The sequence below is a fragment of the Electrophorus electricus genome, chromosome 8 (genome assembly GCF_041902795.1).
Source record: "Electrophorus electricus isolate QZ-2024a chromosome 8, ASM4190279v1, whole genome shotgun sequence".
NCBI lineage: Eukaryota > Metazoa > Chordata > Actinopteri > Gymnotiformes > Gymnotidae > Electrophorus > Electrophorus electricus.
The window spans coordinates 9,336,738-9,357,500 of NC_137504.1; the positions used below are offsets into that span (position 1 = coordinate 9,336,738).

The window sequence follows — 20,763 nt, forward strand, 5'->3', positions numbered from 1 at the left end:
ATTATTTGATCATATATGAGAGTAAATTAAATCAAGCATGACCTATCAGAACAATTTTGGTGAATGTTTGACCACCACTGGAGGGCAGTCAGTCTTCAGAATGTGTTTCTACCCTGAGGGCACATTGTACCCCTAACAAAAACCTTGCCAGTTCTTTGTTAAAGCATGCTGTGAGGACATTAGTGGAGCTTCTGAGTATTGATAAAAGGATTCATTTTGGCAGATCATGCATTGCAAAACTGAGTTTTAACCTATGACCCAAACACACCATGGCACTGACTAGCCCACATACTAAAGTAACTAGTAGTTTATTGAGTACATGCAGCAGTTAGCTGCTTTTAAATTTATTTCATATTTAACCAGCCACAACACTACATTAATCCCTTCTCTAAAGCAAATGGCTATTAAGAGCTGCAGAATAAGCAGACACACAATACAGTAAAACAATATCTGCAGAGCGCTTTAGTTTGGAAATACCCTTTCTTGATAATTAAAAGTGTACCCCCCTCCAGCTTTGCAAACAAAGGCTGTGAAAATGATCCATTACCCAAGTACCCCTGCACACGCCCCTCCCCCACTCCCTCATCACACTGGCCCAGACATGTGGCCCACCTCTCTGGGCCTGCACATATGCCCCCCACAGAGGACTCGCACAAAGGACGCTCCCTGCTCCTTCTCTGCCTTGTAGACCACCCCCTCTAGCCCTGTCTACACACTAACTATTCAGATAAGATCACTCTCTCAACAAACCAACTAATCTAGCATTACACCCTATCCTGGCATACACTGCTTATCAGCTGCACATTATTCCAGGATCTAAGGAGTTTCTTGAAAGTATTCATCCATCCAAACAGTGTTATCTATTTTTAAGTGATAATTACACTGCCGAGTTTCACATCACAAAATAATTTTTAGGTAAAAATACATATGGCCACTAGGAGTGGTGGAACTATTTAACCATGAAGTTCTTGCCTTCGAAGTGCTTTTATGGTCTTTGGGGAATTTATGAACTAAGATCATATTGCTGAAATACTTCCAAGACTGACAGCTTCCACAGCATACCTCCTGGGTGGTGGTTATATTATTTAATGTTTCATCTCTGCTCTTTTCCTGGAACTGACCATTGCGCTGCATCCCTTTTTAAATTTTTCATTCAGACAAATTTTGATCTAGACAAGGCTGTTTTCTCATTATTTGTTTAGTGGTGTTTAGTGACAGGAAAGAGCCAAGCAGGGCAGGAATCTCCTCTATTGTCTTAAACCCGACACAAAGTGGGGTGTCAGAGGAAAGAGGGAGGGCAATGTTATTTAGGGTGGAGCCAACGAAGGAACACCTCCCACACACATTCTCTTTTCATGTGTAATGAGTCCAGACATTCATATTAAAACAACCACTGAGCTATGCAAATTAGCCACTTTCAGTATTCACAATAGCATAGTGCCATAACATGGACATTTCTACTACATGTATGCTCATTTTATTTTTTTCCAGGATTTACATCCAAATTACATGTTGTTATCCCCCCCCCCCTCAACACAGGTATCTCTCTTCTGCACAAATTGAGGCTTTTAAATAAAACCATAGACCACGGAATGAGCTCTATCAATACTCAAAAGTCTACTAAATTTCTAGAGATTTAGGAGACATTGGTTGCAATGTGCAACATTTTCTTGGTGGAAAATAAAAATCACTGCCTTTCAGCAATAATATCTTGTTATAAAAAAACACTAATGCTAAAATAAACTAGTTGTAAAAATGCTTAAAAGTAACAAAAAAAAAAACAAAACAAAAAAAAAACGAATGGTTACATATTGCACACACAGAGGCTTCACTTTACAATGAACTGAAATACGAATCAGTGCGTGTATCCGTTACAGTAAACACAATGCATCTACCTACATAAAACATGGGACTTCAACATAAAAGAAAGAAAGAAAGAAAGAAAGAATATTGTTTAGGGAATAAAACACTGAACCTTATGACCAGTCAGAAGGACTGTACTGAAATAAAATGTCCTGCAGAAATCAGTAGCACCCCCCCCCCAAAAAAAAAACACAAACAAAACTAAATGGTGTACATTGAGGTAGTTCAAAGTCCAGGACTTTCAGAGGATGATTTTGATCAAGTCCTGTAAAGTGGTCAAAAAGCTTATCATTTAGCAGGACAAAGCAGACACTTTGGTCTTGCTGCCGGTTAAGAACATATTTATTGTGCAGTTGACATCCCTGCAAAACCTGAGAGAAATGGACCGAGTCGGGTTAGTGTTAGTCTAATCTCTAGTTTCATGCACCAATCCCTTATGAATTATGGTTGAACGTTGGAGTCTGCTTCATGAATATCATACTTCACTTAGAATTTGTTTAAGAACGCAACACTTGCTGACATTTTCATAAAACAAAAGAAAGCATTTGGAATGGTAACGTTCCATGAAATGGAAGAGAAAATCTCAGGTGTCAACCCAAGTGTCCCATCTCAGTTTCACTGATGTCCATGTGTGGACAACCATAACTCTCCAAAAAGACAAAGCAAATCAGTAGCACAGCCGAGGATGCACGAGTATACCTTATTATAACCTATATTTTACTCAATATGAAAAATAATGTTTCCAACCATCATGACAGATCCAAGTCACAGCAGGCATGTGAGGTAATTTGAATGGACCACAGTGACCAAATGGATGAGGTAAAAGACAAGTCATCTTTGTGCTGTAGTGAGCTTAACATGCATGAATCAAGGGATTCCCCCCCATGGGTAAATAGCTTGTAAAGCTCAGCTTCCACCAGTATGAGCTACAGAGAGGAGGACAGATGCCCCTGTCCCCTGGGGATTTCCACTCCATCTGCCTGCAGGAAAACCAAAGGGACAGGGCTCTGGGCCAAGAGTGGCGACCACAGTGTAACAGCAACATTCCTTATAGACACCTTTAAAGCAGACTCATTAAAAAATAAAAGAGAGAAGAAATTAACCACTTCATACAAACATCAGCTGTTTCAATGGCATCGTTTCTTTCAAGTAATCTGTGCATCCCTGATATGTGGTTTCTCACTGTAAACGATACCAGAAGGGAGACAGGTTTCTTGGTCATAAAGCCATCGTTTCATTTTTAAGGCAGCAGCATCAAAGGACGACACAGTAACTCCAGTGTGAAATTACAAGAACTCCTTGTTTTAAAAAAGCAGTTCTGGAGTCTAGATCTCCACTGGTTCTCTTCTTAAGGCTTTGTATGGACACAAAATGCTCCACATGCTAAGTGTGTAATAAACATATCTTTTACTACTGGCATTCTTTCTCCCCTTTCTCTCTCAATGTAGGCTTTGCTTAGGAAATCTGTCTGTCCCAGAAGGTCCTTTCTTATCAGCTGGAGAAACAGGCAGCTATATATTAAAATCAAGGGACATGAGGAAGAAAACAAAAAAAAAACAGGCTCTCCTGTTGACCTAAGTCAACACTATGACCTCTGCAGGATCCGCACGTCTGTTGGTCTTCTGTTTGGAAAGTTTGTGCCTCTGACTGAGCCGAAGCCCTTCAAGGGCAGAGGGTGCGCTGGAGGAAGGGAGAGCGGAGGACAGCGGGCGACCCAAGTTCACTCTGTCCTCCCTGTCCTGGCGTCACCTGTCAAAGCAGCTGGCCGTGAAGCTGTGGTGGGAGCCCAGGTAACCGGTGCCGTAGGCCAGGCCCACGCAGTGCCGTGGCTCGGCCCCCACGCCCACCTGCACGGAGAGGGGACCCTGCAGGGGCAGGCCGCAAAGCCCCGACGCCAGGCTGGGGAACGACGGAAAGGAGGCGGGCGGTAAGGAGGCCGAGAGCAGGCCAGCCTGGTGTGGCTGAAGGTAGTCCCGCGAGGCCACAGGGCCCAGGGCCTGGCAGTCAGCCAGGACGTGCAGCTGGGACAGGGCGGGGGAGTGCTGGGTGAGCTGCGCGTAGCCACCCGCCTCGAGCAGCAGCTGCTGGGAGCCTGAGGCGGGCTGCCTCTGGAGCACCGTGGCAGCCACGCTGGGGGAGGCGTGGGCCTGAGGCTGCAGACCCTGGACGGACGACGGGGACGACTTGGATTTGTTGGCTTCTTTCACATCGTTGTCATGGGCACTTTAAGAAAGACATGGAGAAAAATGTGAAAGGGTTAAAAGCTATTCCACATTTCTGAGCCACACCAGTAGATTCAAATGCTATACCTTTACACATACTGATTCTATCTGCATTATGCACTATAATCATGGCCTGCTCTTACAGCAGCATGAGCTGGATGCACTGAGTCAGGTGGTCCCAGGAATAGCCCGTGAGCAAGTGTAGCACCGTGGTCCAGCTGGGGGAGATCTGTAGGCAGATGCGGGAGGCCGCAACGCAGGCCGCAGCCACCTGAGAGGGCCGGAAACTCAGGAAGGCATGGTCTGGAACAAGAGACATGTGTCATTCTGAGAAAATAATCTGCATATTATCTGTTTCATTAGCATGCATATCATCTTTTCCATTCTTAGCCCCGTTATTAACAAATCTATTGTTTTTTTTGGGTTTTTTTTTTTAAGTGCACACACTTATATACTTGAATTCATCAGATTACTCATTTCAATCTGGAATTTGCACCTTGGAGGGAGACTTCTAGGAAGTAGTGTGTGTACTTGTCCATGAAGGCTTTGGTCTTGGACAGCGAGGTCAGGGGCCAGCCGTTGTGCAGGTCTCCCTCCTGCACAGCGGCGTGGAGGTAGTAGTCAATGAAGTGGGCGGGCGTGGGCATGCACAGGTTCCAGCCAAAGGTCTCCAGCAACAGAAGCTCCATTTTAATGAGGTCACGCTTGTTGAGGGCGAGGTTCAAACTGCACATGAAGCCCAGAGTGTTCAGCTGCTCCAGTTTGGGAACTCTGTCCTCCTTCTCCTCAAATTTACCTACAAGATGACAAAGGCACAAAGGCTTAACTGATGGGCAAGATTTCTGTCTGGGACTGTGGAGTCCATAACATGAGTGACTTCAAAGAGAGAGAGAGAAAAAAAAAAAAAAAAAAAAAAAACACTAAAGGAACACTGTGCGAATGTCCATCAGCATGACATGATTTTAAATCTAGACGTTATGCAAGTTTAAACAAAAACAAGCATCTTCCTTGTTGCCATTCATATAGCTCCAAAGATAATGCACAAATCACGCCATTACAATGTAAGCAGATGAAACAGCAGCAGCAGCGGTCTCTGATGAGGACAGAGCAACAGGGGGGGCAGAGCCCTGGGTGTGAACCGCCATTCACACATTTCACTGTTGGCATTTCAGGCGTCAGCATCTCCGAGAGGTCAGTCTGCCAGGCAGAATAAGCAATTAGCACAGAGTCCAGACGTCAGAATTGTCCATGCACTCGCATGCCGCAGTGCGGACAGCAAACACGGAAGGCATTTTCAGCTCATTTTTTGATGCAGCGGTAACAATCAGATAAGATAGTCTTCAGCAAACATCATATCTTTAAAACTGGCATGATGGTACATGGCAGACAAAGCATTGTGGTTTAATGAGAGGAGGTCTGTGCTGACTGTTCCTTAGACTAGAATTCCTTAGTGCCCTTTGTACCCCCTCCCCTTGTTCTAGGTGTTAATATCTTTACAGCAAAGTACTAGGCTCCCCTCTATTACTTCCCCTGCAGTTGGATGCCCCAACAATAAAGGACCTGTGACCCCCGACCCCTCCAGCGCACGCTTGGTCGCTCACAGGGGGCCCCTGTCCTCAGATCAGTGGTGGGTGTGAAGAGGACCTTAGCCAAGGAGCAGGGGTTCAATAAAATTCTTCACAAACAGTGGTCACACCTGCATTCCATGCGGAAAGCCTTGTGTCTAGCTACCATGTACTATGCATGGATGTCAAAATGGCTCACAGAAAACTAAATTCTGCTGAAAGCTAGAACTTCAGTCATCTATCTAAAATTTTAACGTGTGTGAGACATTTAAGAGCACAGCATGTTGACAACTTTTCAATAGTAAAACATGTAATACCATTTTGGGCGATTGGGCTGCTGACAGAAAATGAGATTTCCTTCACCCTCTCTGTTGGCATTTTGATTCTTTTAATTTACACTTCACCATTCAGTGGTTCCAGCGCTAGTATGCATGACATTTATATTAGTAACGTGTGCTGTACATTTAATCTCACTTGCACATTTTGAGATTTATTCATTTTTATACCATGCTTCTCCAGCACCCATGATACAAGCCTCTCTTTTCTCAATTATCCAAGTATTATTAACGCCCTTCATTAGCATCAAACCTCGGGGGACGTCCGTCACACTAATCTGAACATCAGAAACCCTGCTGAGTGTTTCAGTTCAAACCTGCCCCTCCAGGCTGCTCTGGCCTCCCCTCCTCCATCTCAGCCTGGGGGTGGGGAGAGGTGGAGGAGAGAAAGAGAGCGAGAGAACCAGCAATGGATATGCTATGCTACATTGCTTTCTAGAAATTTTGGAAGGGAAGAAAAGTTTTTTTTGGGGGGGGCGGTGGCACATTAGCCATGCTACAAATGAGTTACTATGCAATTTGTCTTGGGTGGAAATTGTTCAAAATATATATGTTACTTCTTTTTAAACCAAAAACATTATTGCCAAAGTCTGGAAATAATGGTGCCAGTGACACCTATTGACAATTCTGAATGGCCTGCGTCTGGCTAAAGAAAATGTAACTCTAAAGTCATCCACTTTTTGACAGGCATTGTGCCGAGAGACGTACTCTAAACTAGTTAGCATAACAAATCTGGCATTTGCCAGGCGCTTGAGAGGAAATTGTGCTGGATTTAAAGGCAGTGGGCTCCTCTCCTCCCCCTCACTCGCACAAAAAACACAGCTGATAACACCAGACGCTAGGGTGCATCCACGCATTCCACAAAGCTGCACATGGCAGCCCCTCAAGCATTACTATCACAACACTGGCTTTAAGAGCAGTCGTTTTGCCCATTAGTTCTACAATTATTACACAACACTCGGTCTAGACTCCAGTGGCAGGCAGGGTTCTTCTGCACACACTCACTGGTGCTGCCTGCAGAAAGCTTGAGGCTAGAGAGCTGATGAAGGGAAAGAGGTGCACTGAGGCAGGCAGGCTTAGATGAAAGCCATGATTAAACCACATCAAAGTAACAGAGATTTGAGAAGGGATTTCAGAAAACAAAGCAACTGTAGAGAAACAAATTAAAAGCACAGACTTGGGCAGGCCTATCTAAAAATATGCCCTGGATTCTGTGAGGCATATTGTTCTATTCAAAGTGAGCAATACCCCTCCATTTGTCAAAATAAATAATGTCCTCGGCCTGAATAGCTGCGTCCCCCGGGCTAGGCCTAGAGCAGGACTCCCTTGGCCCCTCGCACACTCGCCGCTCAGAGTAAGCAGCTCGAAGATGTGCCCAACAATAGCAGCAGTTGCGTGAATCAATGAGTCAGGAAAGGGAGGGGGGCTTCAAACATGGAACATCAACAAGGTCATTACTCATTCAGTCTAACGCTATTAATTAATGTCTGCACTGTGCCAATTGTCAGCCAGCCCAAACAACCCTCTTCTAAGAAATCAAACGAAACATCAGAGGGATGAATCCAAGATTTCAGGACATAAAGAAGCTGTTGTTGAAACAAACTGAATATGTTTTAAGCAGAGGATGAAATGTGGGCAGAAAACACAGGGACTTTGTTATTAACAGTACAACACTGTTAAAAGGCAAACCAAATATTCCATGAATGCAGAATGCTAAAAGGTCTTAAAATGTACACACACCAAGGACACACTTGCTTGATTTTTTTTTTGGTTATTCTCTAAGGACAATTTCCTCCAATCAATTTGGACTTGGGGATATAGATGTAGGGTGTGATAAAGGACCCAGTTTCTAAGTCATGTCAAATCCCAACAGACTGCCATACAAGCAAGACTCCTCCTGTTGTCTCACCTGTGCCTCATTTTTGCCTCACATTGTTCGGGTGTAAGCACACATGCCTGTAACTGATAACACATCACCACATTGCTTTTTGCACTGATTGGCAAGACAGACTAACCTGTTTCCTGAATAATAAATCTCATGAGGATATCAAGCAGTACGGCCATACCACCACTCAACGTATCTCTCCTGAAGAGCCAGCACAGGCTGTCCTCCAAGCTCAATCCGAGTCAGACATCAGCACTGGCTCGGAGGTGAACCCAGCATGGAATCCATCCCCAGCAGGCCAGCTGGGTTTGCTCAGCTCTGTAGAGCAGGGGACCGTCAGATTTGTCGGTGTGAATGTTGCCTTGACGACTAAGTGAGGGCCCTGTGGGGATTGTGGAGGCCGTGGCCTCCCGTCCACACAGCTGCCCCACGGCACAGCGCCGGCCAAAATGAGTGCCGCCACAGCCAGTAACGACCCGCAGGGCAAACTACAGCATGTGGCATTCTGATGCACAAACTCTGCAATTAATGTTAAACCTAACAAAGGCAAGCTCATCATTTCATTTTGGTGGTGGAGACTAAAGCGACAACTGGGACATTGCTCCACCATTTTAGCTGTGCGCGGCATTCTTCTTGGAAAGACGTGCACTGAGTCTACACTAGGAAGCTGACTTACTGGCTAAGAGCAGGCAGGAGAGGGCTATGACGTAGAGTTGCCTCACTGCCACATCATAGTGGTCCATAAAAAGGTCGAGAAGATAGACTGCCAGGTGACGCGCAGTGGGGCACAGCTGGTAGCGGTTACTGAGGACGGCCAGGAGGTCTGCAAAGTAGCGTCTCATTCCGATTTGCGGTGAATGGGCGTGGTATGTGGGCAGCTTCAGCTCCTGAGGAGAGAGGAAGACATGGATGAAGGTGGACAGGAAAGGCTGTGGCAGTAGGGTGGGGGGGGGGGGGGAATGGATTAAAAAAAAGTCCCTTTGACCCGTTAGGGGATTCTGCTTTCCTCAGTGAAAGATGATAAATATTCAAATATTGTACACTGAGCTACATTCATTAATTCCTGTTAGTGCACTAATGGTTAAGGTTAACAGGATTTTCTTAATATTTTGTCAACAATCGATTCATTTAAATACTTTCCCAGCTGCAGTCTATTAAATAGAAACTGAAACGGCATAAAATGATAATGGCACATTTAACGCTCGGCTTTCCAGCACTTCTGCTTTATGATGGCTGTCTGAGAGCGTGCCGGTTCCTTTGCAGGCGCAGCCGTCAAGTCTCCCAACCATCTGTCCCTCAGGGGGAGAGGGGCTGGGCCCTGACCCTCTCCCCCTGCCCCTTTGTGGAGGCCATCCACAGTTTAGACAACTCTACAGCTGCTGCTCTCCTTGAATGGATGATCGGTGCATCAACTACACGTCCCTGTGCTAGAACACAGTCATCATTCCTAGAGCAGTAAGGCTTAGAAGTGAAGTAAGTCCCTTTGATTTGGGAAATTTTAAAGAATCCATAGATCAAATGAGCAAGAGCAGAGGAAGTAAAACTAGCCAAATCAGTTCACTCATCCTGCATCTTCCTAGTCATGCTAGTTTCCACAAGGTTGCTTCCATCATGAAAGAAATCCCAGAGAATGGCTAGAATTCTCAGACATTTAAGTAACAATTTTAAAAAGCAAAAAATAAAACCAGTGAAGTGGAATTGTTAGCATAGGGACCGCAACACCAATTATGAAAATGTAGTCATACTCCTATAAACTGCCAGTCTAATCAGGCATGCTACATTATACAGCATTTTAAAAGGGACTGGTTCTCATTACTGCTGTGTGTAAACAAGCTGGTAAATCCAAACGAATTCAGCAACAGAGCAGGCGAGAAAAATGCCAGCCACATGGGAGGGTATTCAACCAGTCACCCATGTACAACACAGAGCAACCTTCATCTGATCTGGGAGAATATTAATTCCACAGAATATTTCGGCATTCCATTACAGAATAATCTGAACAAGACGACACAGATTATTCTGATGTGGCAATGCAGCAACAATAAGGCTAGTGTGCATTTTCACAAACAGCAGTGTAAATGGTTTCAGTGCTGCTGTGTATTAAACTGATGCCGTGCAGGAGGGAACTGAAAGAGAAACATTTTGTAAAGTTGCGGTGGAACGGCAGAAACACGCATGGCAAATGTTTTACTACAGATTACTCAAGGGAACAACCCATAGAAGTAAAACACACAACAAAGCATTTGCATCTGTTTTTAAACTCCATTCTTCATGCTCATGACTTGCTGTATATTCACCCAGCAGCACTGCAATTTTTTTTTGTTGCTTCCCATGAGCCACCATTGGAAGTCACTGGAGCCTGTGTTTCACAAGCCAGTATAGACATGAAATCAGTCAAATGCCTCTTTTGAAACGGCAAAGCTCCCCACTTAGTGACACATCCTAGCAGTTAACACAAACAAACATGCTTCCTAAATTTGTCATACTTAACATCAGTTCTCAAGTGGAACCATACTCCAGTCACTTGGAATGAAATTTAATTGTGACAAGTTTGCTAAACAATTCTTGCATATGAACACAATCTAAAACACATGCACTGAATCAGGTTTGACATTCTGAATTCTGCAGTACTAAGGCTTTACTCGCCTATAATTCTGCTGTTAGCTTTCACAGGAGCCACATAGAGAACTTCAGTAGTGCAATATAGATCCAATCATCAAATTAAGTCTCCAACTGGACTATATTTAGATACAAATATTAAAATAAACTAGATTAAATAACTATTACAAGAAACATAGATGTATTATCTTATGGGCCACTGCCATCTCCTTGAAACACTAAATTACAGGAAAAAAATTAATGGTCTTACAATTAGTAGCAATGATTCATCTTTATACCATCTTGTTAATAGTCAAACTCAAGTACAAACAAACCAAAACAGAAAATTTCCACTCTGCACTCTCAACAGGACATGGGCATGATATACAGCCCACTATAAACAGGCCAGACAATAAGAGAACAACACACAGTTAACACTTCAAGGACAACCAGCCAGACTGAGCAAATGCACTTCCTCCCTGCATCCCCATCAGACTGTCAGCACACAGCAAACTCCTCCACATCCCCACAAGGTTCAGGTTCTACTGAAGCCATTTCCCAGTGCTCCTACACAAGAGTTTCTAATTTGCCCAACTGTTCAAGAAAACAACTGAAAAAGAAGCACTAAGTGTATTCTCTTCATACCGTACATCTGAGCATATCAGTCACAGCGCTTAAATGAGAAGAAATGGTGGGTAGGATGGGCAGCTTTTAATGGCATCCATATTAAGGATCTAGGAAGTAAAGGCTATTAACTGTTGTGTAGGGCAGGAACATTGTCCATTCCACAGAGAAGGAGGGGACACATGGGATGTTTTCTTAAGGAGATGTGAGATTTCACACCTCAGCTTCAAAGACAGCTGGAAATCAGACCAATCTGAATTGTTCCAAATTATTCCGAGACCAAGCTGAAAAACATAGATGAATGTTAGATGAAAAATCACCATGCTGAGACTCTGACGGGGACGCTCACCTTAATCCGAAGAGCCTGATGGATGTCTGCTGCCAGCTGGCTTTTCCACCACTGTCCCTCTGGTTCCATCTTTCCCATTCAGAAAGGCCTTAGCCTGTAAGAAAATATAGAAACAATTCATTATTTCCAATACATCCTTAAGTCAAAACAAATATATACATACTCAACATTTACCTGCTCTCATCATATCCACAAAACCTGAGAAGAGTGTTGCATTAAATATTTCTAATTAAAATTAAATATAAAAGTTGTTCTATACTGTAACCTGCACCATCAGTTGTGAGAGTTCACAAAGTTGCTCAAGCAGTTACTTAAAAGCTCGGCTATAGCATAACCCCTCTTTGTATGTAGTTGATATCACGCCTCGTTACTTTGCCCTGTTATAACACTACATCACTAAAAATGATTTGCTGTTTTAAGACACAGCGCGGCCGAATGTACAATTTTAGGAACTACCACACCAAATCTAAAGCGACAGATTTGGGATCTACTGCCACCAGCAAACCACGAGTCGTTTATTAGTCTACATCAAGCTCCGTAAAGTACACAGTTGTGGCTTAAAACACAACTTAACTCGACAACAAACAGCCTTTAAACTTCGCAAAGACCGAAGTAGAGTGCGCAGTCTTTAAAAAGGTCAGAAACACGCCGATTTGTGCGGCATTACCTCACGACCCGTGTCTTTCCACTGAAGAGACAACGACACTCCAAACCCCTTTGTTTCAGAATTGCTGCATTCTGTCCTATATCCTTTGTCGGACGAACGAACACCTTTCATTCGTAGAGAAACAATACCTAACCAAGATTATTGTCGTGTACCACACAAACACTCCAATGTGAAGGATCTTTCCCCCTCACTGCCTCGTGTTTCCTAATAAGTTTGACTTATTAGAAAGACGAGTTTTTTCCCTCGTCGTCCCGTGCGGTGTTCCCCCAGTGGCCAGAGCGGACACCCTAATGATATTGTAGTGAGAAGCAAGATGAATGGTTTAAACGGGGAGGAGTCCAGGGCCATTGAAACACCATGTCTCCTTTAAGGCCTAAACATTATTACCCGACATGTCTATATTTTAAAGTTTAGAAAATATGCTTTAAGTTATATGTTCTTCACTGTAAGTGTTGAAAACTCATATAAGCATATTGTGTTATTTGTCTTATAAGTTAATTTAGTTGTAATTAACTCCAGTATTATGTATAGTGATAAACGAAGTATAGATGGATCCCATTTATGGATATTTGATTAGGTTACATTTTATTTATTCATTCAGATTTATTTAAGAGGTTAACTGTTGTCCTCTTCGTTTTCCAAAAACTCGTTGGGTGATTTCAAATACATAGAACAACGTTACCCTTTGATAATCATATATTCAACAAACTCTGCACATTTACCATTTAGCTGCTATTTTCCAGCATGTGCGTTAGGATGAATTTAATAAAACGGCACCGAATGTTTTCAAATTAAAAGCCCCGGCATTTATAAACGCTTTATCGATATCTGACCACTAGATGGCCCCTGAATTATAAACACATGGGCACATAGGCACATTCTAAGCACTCGTCATCGAAAAGATATGAACACTGTGAAAAATAATGCAAAATCTCCGTGGTAATTTTTTAAAAAGTTCCCAAAAGCGTTTAATTGCAAAGTGACCTATTATTAAATGTAATTGCTGAATTTCTAACATTCAAGAGAATGTAAAGGTTTGAAGAAAATTTAGGGCAATGTGTAGTTTGTGTTATCTAAGTGTTTTCACAGAAAATAAATACATACATAAATAAATACTCTGTGTATTTTGTATACTATGTCCATTTGAAAGGTATAGTCCTACTAAGTCTTGGAAATTAGGACCATGTAATATTTTTATTAAACAATTGTTTACAATTTCACATACCAAGAAATTGAAATATTGATATTTATTGTATATAACTGCATTTGCAAAGAACATTTATGGATAATTAAAATAACCTATATTTACAGTTCACTTTTGGGCATGTAACACCCCCTTTTACCCAAGTTAGCACTAAAGTGCTGGTTATACCCACTGATCTACTCAAAGGGAGTTATGTATATCTAAGACATTCAGCGGGCTTGTGTGCAATGATACCAATGGGCTCATATTAGTACACCCAATTATATTATGCCATTAACACATTTCTTCTGCCAAGATCAACTGGTTCACATGTTTTAACTTATATAGCATGCATGATCTAGTCCCATTCAGTGATCATCCCAGACAGCACAATAAACCTGGAGGACACTGAATATTTGCTCTTTAATGACCTCAGTGCCTCTCATTGCATAGTAACACTTGAAGCGCTATATTCCATGCTGATATATTTTACCACACTACATCATGAGCCATGTGCATGTGTTCAGTAAGCATATCAATGTTTCAGTTCCACCAAAAAATAAATAAAATTCTATTTTAAAAATGCCTGGGTGGTAAAATAGGGCCAAAGGCACTCATGTAGCCACTCTATTTGGAGAGGCCATTTAGAAGGCTGGTATTTCCCAAGGTTTATCCATAGGACCCCAGCACTATCGCTATGATGATAGTATTATAGGGCTGAGGAAGTTATATTTAGATGGCCCTGTGACTGCACTGGCCATGCTAGCAGGATTCCAGAGGCCAGCACCAGCACAGCTAGACCAGCACCTGCTGTCAAAGCTAACTGCCACAACACCTCCTCAACTTCTATTGGGCCTGGACCCCATAACCTGGGCCAGCTCTCATCAGCTAAAATATAAGGTCTGATTCATCTGTTCTGAAGCCCTTTTCTTAACACAGGCTCTAAGAGGGTATTTGATCTTAGTTCTTGTTTTAGCTATTTACATGTGTGAACATAAAATATATTTAAAGATGCATAAAATTTGTAGTTTATATTTCTTTTTTTCAATGACAGGTGTTTCAGAAAAATCTGATCTGAAGAGTTCCACCAGGTGGGCATCTTGGATCAGGTGAGCACTTTAAATTGGCTTCAGGTGGGAGAGCATCATATACAGTAACTGTCACCAAGGAACCTTCAATGTTTTTCTTTCACATACCCAGAAGAGCTGGTACAAACACTGGAATAGTAGAGTATGCTTACACATCAGTGTACTGACCACTCTCTCCTTAAATAGGACAAAAAAAAGAAGTGCATTATAGTAAAACTATATAAAAAGTATAAAAGTAAATTAGTCAAAAATGTGTTACTTTTAAAGCATTTTGAAGTCTTCTGCAATGTTGAAGAGTAACATCTCTCTTTTTCTTTTCTGGAGAAACTGCAGAACTCAGCAGAGGTGGTCAGATAAGAATCGTATGACCTTCCTTGCTGGATGTGAGACATTTGTTTCTGATCATAAACTCCTCTGTTCTGGGGGTGTGACCTGCCCAATAGGCCACTGCCTGCCTGTTCTACAGAACTGGAACAAAGAAATTCATTCTTCTTTTTTTAGCCTAGTCTTTTGTTACTACCAAACTGCTACAATGACAGACAAGACCTTTCCAAGTGACATTTTAAAAGATTTGACTCCCTCATCCTTTTACTTTAAAGGAAAAGCCAATGAGTTTCCAACAACAAGAGGAGGTGAGGAGGAGATTAACCCAGTGCTGGATGATGACGCATGGGATGACTCATCAAGTTCATATTGTACTGCCCTTTGCTCTCTTAGTGAATATAGTGAGGTTCTGGAAAATGAGGTTTGGATTCTCCGCAGTGAGCCACAATGCAGGACTGAGTCCACACACTCTGTAGGCCCTGCAGAAGAAATATCAATAAACTCTTCATCTGTGAATATTGCTCTACTGCAAGAGTTTAAAACAAAGATGGATGAAAAAACAGTGTCACAGGATGCTCTAATTAAAGAATCTCTGTGTGGACAAAATAAAGTCTCTTCACAGACGTTCATATGTTAGAATCAAAATTTTAACTATCAAAAATAACAAGTCCTAAAATAACACATCCTCAAATTATAAACCTGAATCCTATAAATATATAGTCTACAGATGTTGAGCAAGATTGTGCTCACCCTTGTAACTCATCCAGGAAAGACATTGAAACCATGAAATTGAAACCATGGAATTAATTAAGAAGCAGCATGACCACAGCTCAAACTGCAACCAAATCTGTTGAAAATCATGACTGTGTGAAATCCAGATTTACTTCAAAAACTATTTTGACCACAAGTGAAGGAAATCAATATAGCTGGGAAAGAGAACAACAACACCCTGGCATTAAGATAAGACACCGAAGTACATCAGCAAAGCTCCAGAGAGGGCCCCAATAAGCACAGTGCTGAATACAAGCTCGACAGAGGTGGGTCCATCAATAGCTATATGAAATCGGAGGGGGAGGAGCAGAGTATTCGGGTCGGAAAAGAGCAGGCAGACCTGTCACTCAGAGCCAGGAATAGAAAACGGACTGCAAGCTGCACCTCTGCGCTCACACCCAACAGGCAGGAGTTAAGAATCCCGCCACACTGTTATTCAGAGTGTATCCTCGCAACTTGCTACCAACACCGGCCACGGAGCCCTCCTGTTTCCTGAACGCTGCAAAAGCAGAGCTGTCTAGACGTCTGGCTGTCCAGACCACTCCTGCCAACCGCCCGCAGCAGCCCCTGGCAGCTTTGCAGTGCTGCAGACAATACCAAAGGAGGATTCGGAATGGCCACAAAGCTAGCTGAGACAACCACCAAAGTGAGGAGCCGCACAAGTCTGGACCACTTAGGATCCAACTGTCCTGACGCTGACTACTCGGATGCTGCTGACAACTATGGTTGCTGGTCCTCATCTCAGCTGTCCTCTGATGGATGCATCCATGGTTGGTCCAAGGATGTTCTGTCCTGTAAGTTGTCAATGATACCAACAATTAAGCATAACACTTCAGCTTGCTCAGAGACCAGCAGTGTTGAATGCATTGACGTGGCCTTGGAAAGCCACAAAGAAGTGAACAGAAGTGCAAAGACTGTACCGAAGAGACAGATTCAGCTGAAAAGACGGGACACTGTAGAACATCCTTCCAGTGAAAACAATAATGCTCTCCACCATGTCCCGGGGCCCAGCCGGCCCCGGGACCTTCTCCATCGCCAGCACAGCACCCCTGCAGCTCTTCATCAGGACTGCCGTGAATTAGAACAGCACTCAGTTCAGGCTGAACGAAAGCAGAGGCTTCAGAAGTCACTATCCCTAGACGAAACATCCGGCAAAACCAAAATGGCTTCCTGCATCATTAAAAGTGTCCTTTCAAAGAGGATGCAACATGAACAGAATCTTCAAGACGTTTCTGATCGAGCATTTGCTCCTAGCATAGCTTATAGCAAAGCCAGTAATGATTACTTGACTTCTGCTAAGGAGGTGTGCAATGAAGTCACAGGTCCTCTTTCAGACTGCTTTACTTTTTCATCAAGTCCTACTCTGAAGCCTAAGTCCAAAACAAAGAGCAGCTCTATTAAAGAACATATCAGTGTGAGCTCTAAAACACAGGCCAAGCTGATAGCCAAACACAGCTTCAACCCTCCGTTCAGTGGCTTAAGCAGGACTGAATTTCTGGGCCGTGGTACTGAAATAACCATCACTTCCGAGAGTGAAAAAGAGAAGCTGGGTCTCAGTAAGGAAGCAGTGTGGCTGAGTAGCCAGAGCTCTGGGGAGAAGCTATCCTGTGATTCAGCAAAAGGCAAAGCCTGCAATCCAAGTGTTGCCAAGCAGGCCACGGTGAAAACCACCCCTGAGGAATGCCGCACAGCACAGGGAGCCCATAAACAACAAAATGTCAAGAATCAGCCCCTAATCAACTTGGAAAAGGAAAAGAAACAAAATGAGGTCAAAGAAAGTACACCGAGTCCCACAATGGCTGCCTGCCTGGGTCATGGTCTGGATGCAAACACAAGTGATAATGCCCTGTCCCAGTTTGCTCAGTGTGGTGCTGTAAAAGCGCAGCAGAGTGACAGGGGAGAACTCAGGACACCTGGACTGTCAGTGAATATGGGTGCTCAAAGCCAAGGGAAATTCAAAGCCATAGCCCCTGTACACATGGTAAGGGATATGCGTAGCTTAGTGAAAAACAAATACAGCCTGTCATTCAGGGGCCCTGCTGAGGCAGGCCAAGGGCTAGAGGACAAAGCCCATGATCTATCATCAAAAATGCTCCATCAAATTAACAACCAGGGGGGGGACAAAGGGAAGAGATACAATCAAGATGAAAAACTACATGTGCAGAAATTCACTTCACCACTTGCCCTGGACAGGATCAGAGATCTGGCCCCTCTTCTTGCTACTCCCAAAGGATGTGCAACTAAGGCTACTGCTTTCTTGGAATCACATGACAATATTCCCAGCGCTGGATTTACAAAGGTCAGTCCAATTAGCACAGTCAAGCCAAACAGTTGTGCCCTGTCAAAATCTCCAGAGGCACAGAACAGCCAAATTGCCACCAGCCAAGCAGATGTCCAATGTAGCAACACAAATGTGAAACAAACAAACTGGACAGACATAGCGCTACGAGCTAGTGAGGAGACCTCAACTGAGATATCCAAAAATGGACAGTCTGTGGACTCCAGCAAGCCAGGATATGAGAAACGCAGGGGCTCTGGTGAACCTCAGAGTCAGGAGCTGGCAGCTGTGCAGCAGTATTGCCCACCTTCAGTCAGTTCTGAGCAGCAAAATAACTCTAAGTCATCAGATCAAATATGTTCTGCAAACAAAGATGGTCACCAAACACCAGGCCCACCTCCCGGATCCCAAACCTCAGCCGGGCCTCTGTCTACCTGCATTTTAACTGTTGCTCCAACACCAGTGTTGCCTCCATATTTCTACAAACCCAATTCCCTAGGCTACCAGACCATCTCTCCCCATATGGGAACAGTTAGCTATGTTCAAGGCCCTCTCTTGCTACAAACGCCATCTCACAAGCAGCCAACAAATAGTCCTGTGCCTTTGATGAGATCGCTATCTGAGGAAGGAAGACTGCTATCTTTGCCTTGCCAAACAGATGGATGCACTGTGCAAGCCTCCTCTATCCAGTCAGAAAATGAAGAAACTAGGCCAAAGAAGCCTTCTCCCGACACTCAGCAGTGCACAGCTTTCACCGCATTATTGGGTGCCAAGGTCACGAGAGGGAATGCAAGCTTTCTGTATCCGGAAGTAGGTGAAGGTTTGGCACAGAGTTCCCACCAGCTGCTGCTGGACCCTGAAACTGGCCACTGCTTCTATGTAGACAAGCCTCAGCTGCCACAGCGCAAGATGCTGTTTGACCCAGAGACCTGCCAGTACATTGAGGTCCTCCTGCCACGGCAGACGCTCTCTAGCCCTGCTTTGCCACATCCTTGCCCAGTACCCTTTACGCCTTTTCACATCCCTGCCATTTACACTCCACCTTGCCTGTCTTATGTCCAGGCACACCATGCAGTGCTGCAGCCACCAGGACCCTGAGATTTCATAGGACATAATAGTGAAAATGGAATGCAGGCCCTTTAAATTGGATGGCCCACAGACTCCTAATGCTGGACATAAGCTGCTTAAAGACTATGAAATATATGAGATATGCTTAATACCATATATACAATAAATTATTCCAGAAGAAATATTTTGAATATTCTGTTCAGGACTCCATAACTGATATAAACTACCTCTGGAATTAGTAACTGAAATGGATGAGTCCTACTGTCGTATTAATACACAAAGGCACAGATCTGCATTTTTTATTAAAACAACAAATATCACATTTTTAAATGAGGACCAGCAAAATGTTCTCATTTACAGGAATTTCATTGATGTTTTTTGCTGTTGTGGGGACATCTGTTTCTCACAAGTACAACCACAAATATTATGGTGAATATAATAAGAGGAGGAGTTTAGATTGACAAGAATCTTTTCCAGGTATCTGAGAGACTTTAACTTGTTTAGCACATATGCGGTGGCTCACAAATATGCAAATAGTCTCAGATCTGACACCTCTCTTTACAAGAGACTCACAGTTTCACTAAGAGATGCTCACCAAAATCCTACTGGACTTGTGTCATGAATGAGGTAAATGAGTGAATGGATATTTGTCACTATTGTCTTTAAATCAATAAAAGAAATACTGAAGAGACAGATCCTCAGGCTAGTGCCTACATCAATACAGCATTTACAAGGTATTGCCTGAGGCACTTTTGCATATCTTACATGCACAGTCCCATGTCCTGTAGTAATGAGTCATTTAAACAAGAAAGTCTGTATATTGTATCGTATATTGTATATTGCATCAGAAATGTGTCCACCTCAGACACTTGAGGTATATTGTAGCTATGTGTGTTTTCAAGATCAAGCAGCAATTTTTCTAACTTCTTGTACATACAATTACAATTATGCTTGTATTAACTAAAATAATCAGGTAGAATTGCAATTGTAATAAGACCCAATGTACTGGCAAATCAGTTCTTTTTCAGCCTGAACCTTTTTTGATAACATTTTGTTAGTTGTTGATCACTATTGAATTTTGTATACAGTTGAAACAAAATACATGGCAACACAATTTCTACTGCATTTATTTCAGCACGAAACTAAATCATTTAAAAAGAAAAAGTATTTTAGGTTTAAAGCAACATGAATAGGACTCCCACAGTTTGGCACTTCGTTAAGTTCAGACTGTGTGTATGTCTGCATTCATAATTCATTTTGTGTCTTTAATATTCATTCCATCTATTAAATATTCAGTGCCCATAATGCAATAATAAATACATTAATTATTACAGAAAACAGTTCACAGCTATGAACAATCTAGCATTGTATAAAACGTGTCATAAAAATGGCAAAGTACAAGGTCACTGACTACACTTTGGTGCAGGTCATGTTCTCTGGAGTGTTCTTCACACTTTCAGCTCTCTTTATGCCCTGTTCCTCACACAAGCTGCTTCTGTGCTGACACCTCTTAAAGCCCCGGAACGTGGGGCAGATGGGTACATAGCGCAGGCAGCCAAACCGCCTTACCAACCCCATGCCAACTGGAAAGTTGTATGTGTCTGAGCTCACGCTGCCCATATCAGATGAGTCCTCAGCCTTCCACTCGATCAGACCACGTTCTCTTCTAGTGCCTGCATGTAAACACACACAGATACAATGTGAGCAGCATAATGACTCATAGGCTTTGGTGATTTATAAACGTTAATGATGATTTCATTCTCTTTGTGATGTTGCATGTACCTGGAATGGTGTTGTCCAACATGAATGCTAAGAACCCTCCAACAAACATCTCTGTGGTCAGGAGCACAGTAAGAATTTGATCCAGCTCTGGCACTCCTAATTAAACACATAAAAAACCCAGTGAGTCACCATGTAGAGCAAGTGATTTTTACATGTAATCT

At 43.0% G+C, this 20,763-nt stretch overlaps 2 protein-coding genes across 3 annotated transcripts in view; both read right to left on the reverse strand.

The window, feature by feature from the left end:
* Window positions 1–1,514: 1,514 nt before the first annotated feature.
* ccnjl (cyclin J-like) lies at window positions 1,515–12,374 on the reverse strand. Of its 2 annotated transcripts, XM_027022661.3 has the most exons (6): window positions 12,109–12,374; window positions 11,442–11,535; window positions 8,547–8,757; window positions 4,582–4,881; window positions 4,229–4,388; window positions 1,517–4,086 (listed from the first exon to the last, which is right to left on the reverse strand). In XM_027022661.3, exons 2-6 carry the CDS (start codon window positions 11,517–11,519, stop codon window positions 3,609–3,611), a joined length of 1,227 nt encoding a protein of 408 aa, XP_026878462.2. In that variant the 5' UTR covers window positions 11,520–11,535; window positions 12,109–12,374; the 3' UTR covers window positions 1,517–3,608. The 2 variants fall into 2 exon arrangements, with proteins under 2 accessions (XP_081574963.1, XP_026878462.2); XM_081718837.1 differs by lacking the exons at window positions 11,442–11,535; window positions 12,109–12,374 and adding an exon at window positions 11,225–11,430 and having other exon boundaries at window positions 1,515–4,086.
* A 7,601-nt stretch (window positions 12,375–19,975) lies between these two features.
* The window catches only part of slc23a1 (solute carrier family 23 member 1), an 8,565-nt gene continuing 7,777 nt past the window's right edge, over window positions 19,976–20,763 (reverse strand). The window contains 2 exon segments of the mRNA XM_081719532.1: window positions 19,976–20,493; window positions 20,603–20,698. Coding sequence (XP_081575658.1) covers window positions 20,231–20,493; window positions 20,603–20,698 — 359 coding nt within the window. The 3' untranslated portion in view covers window positions 19,976–20,230.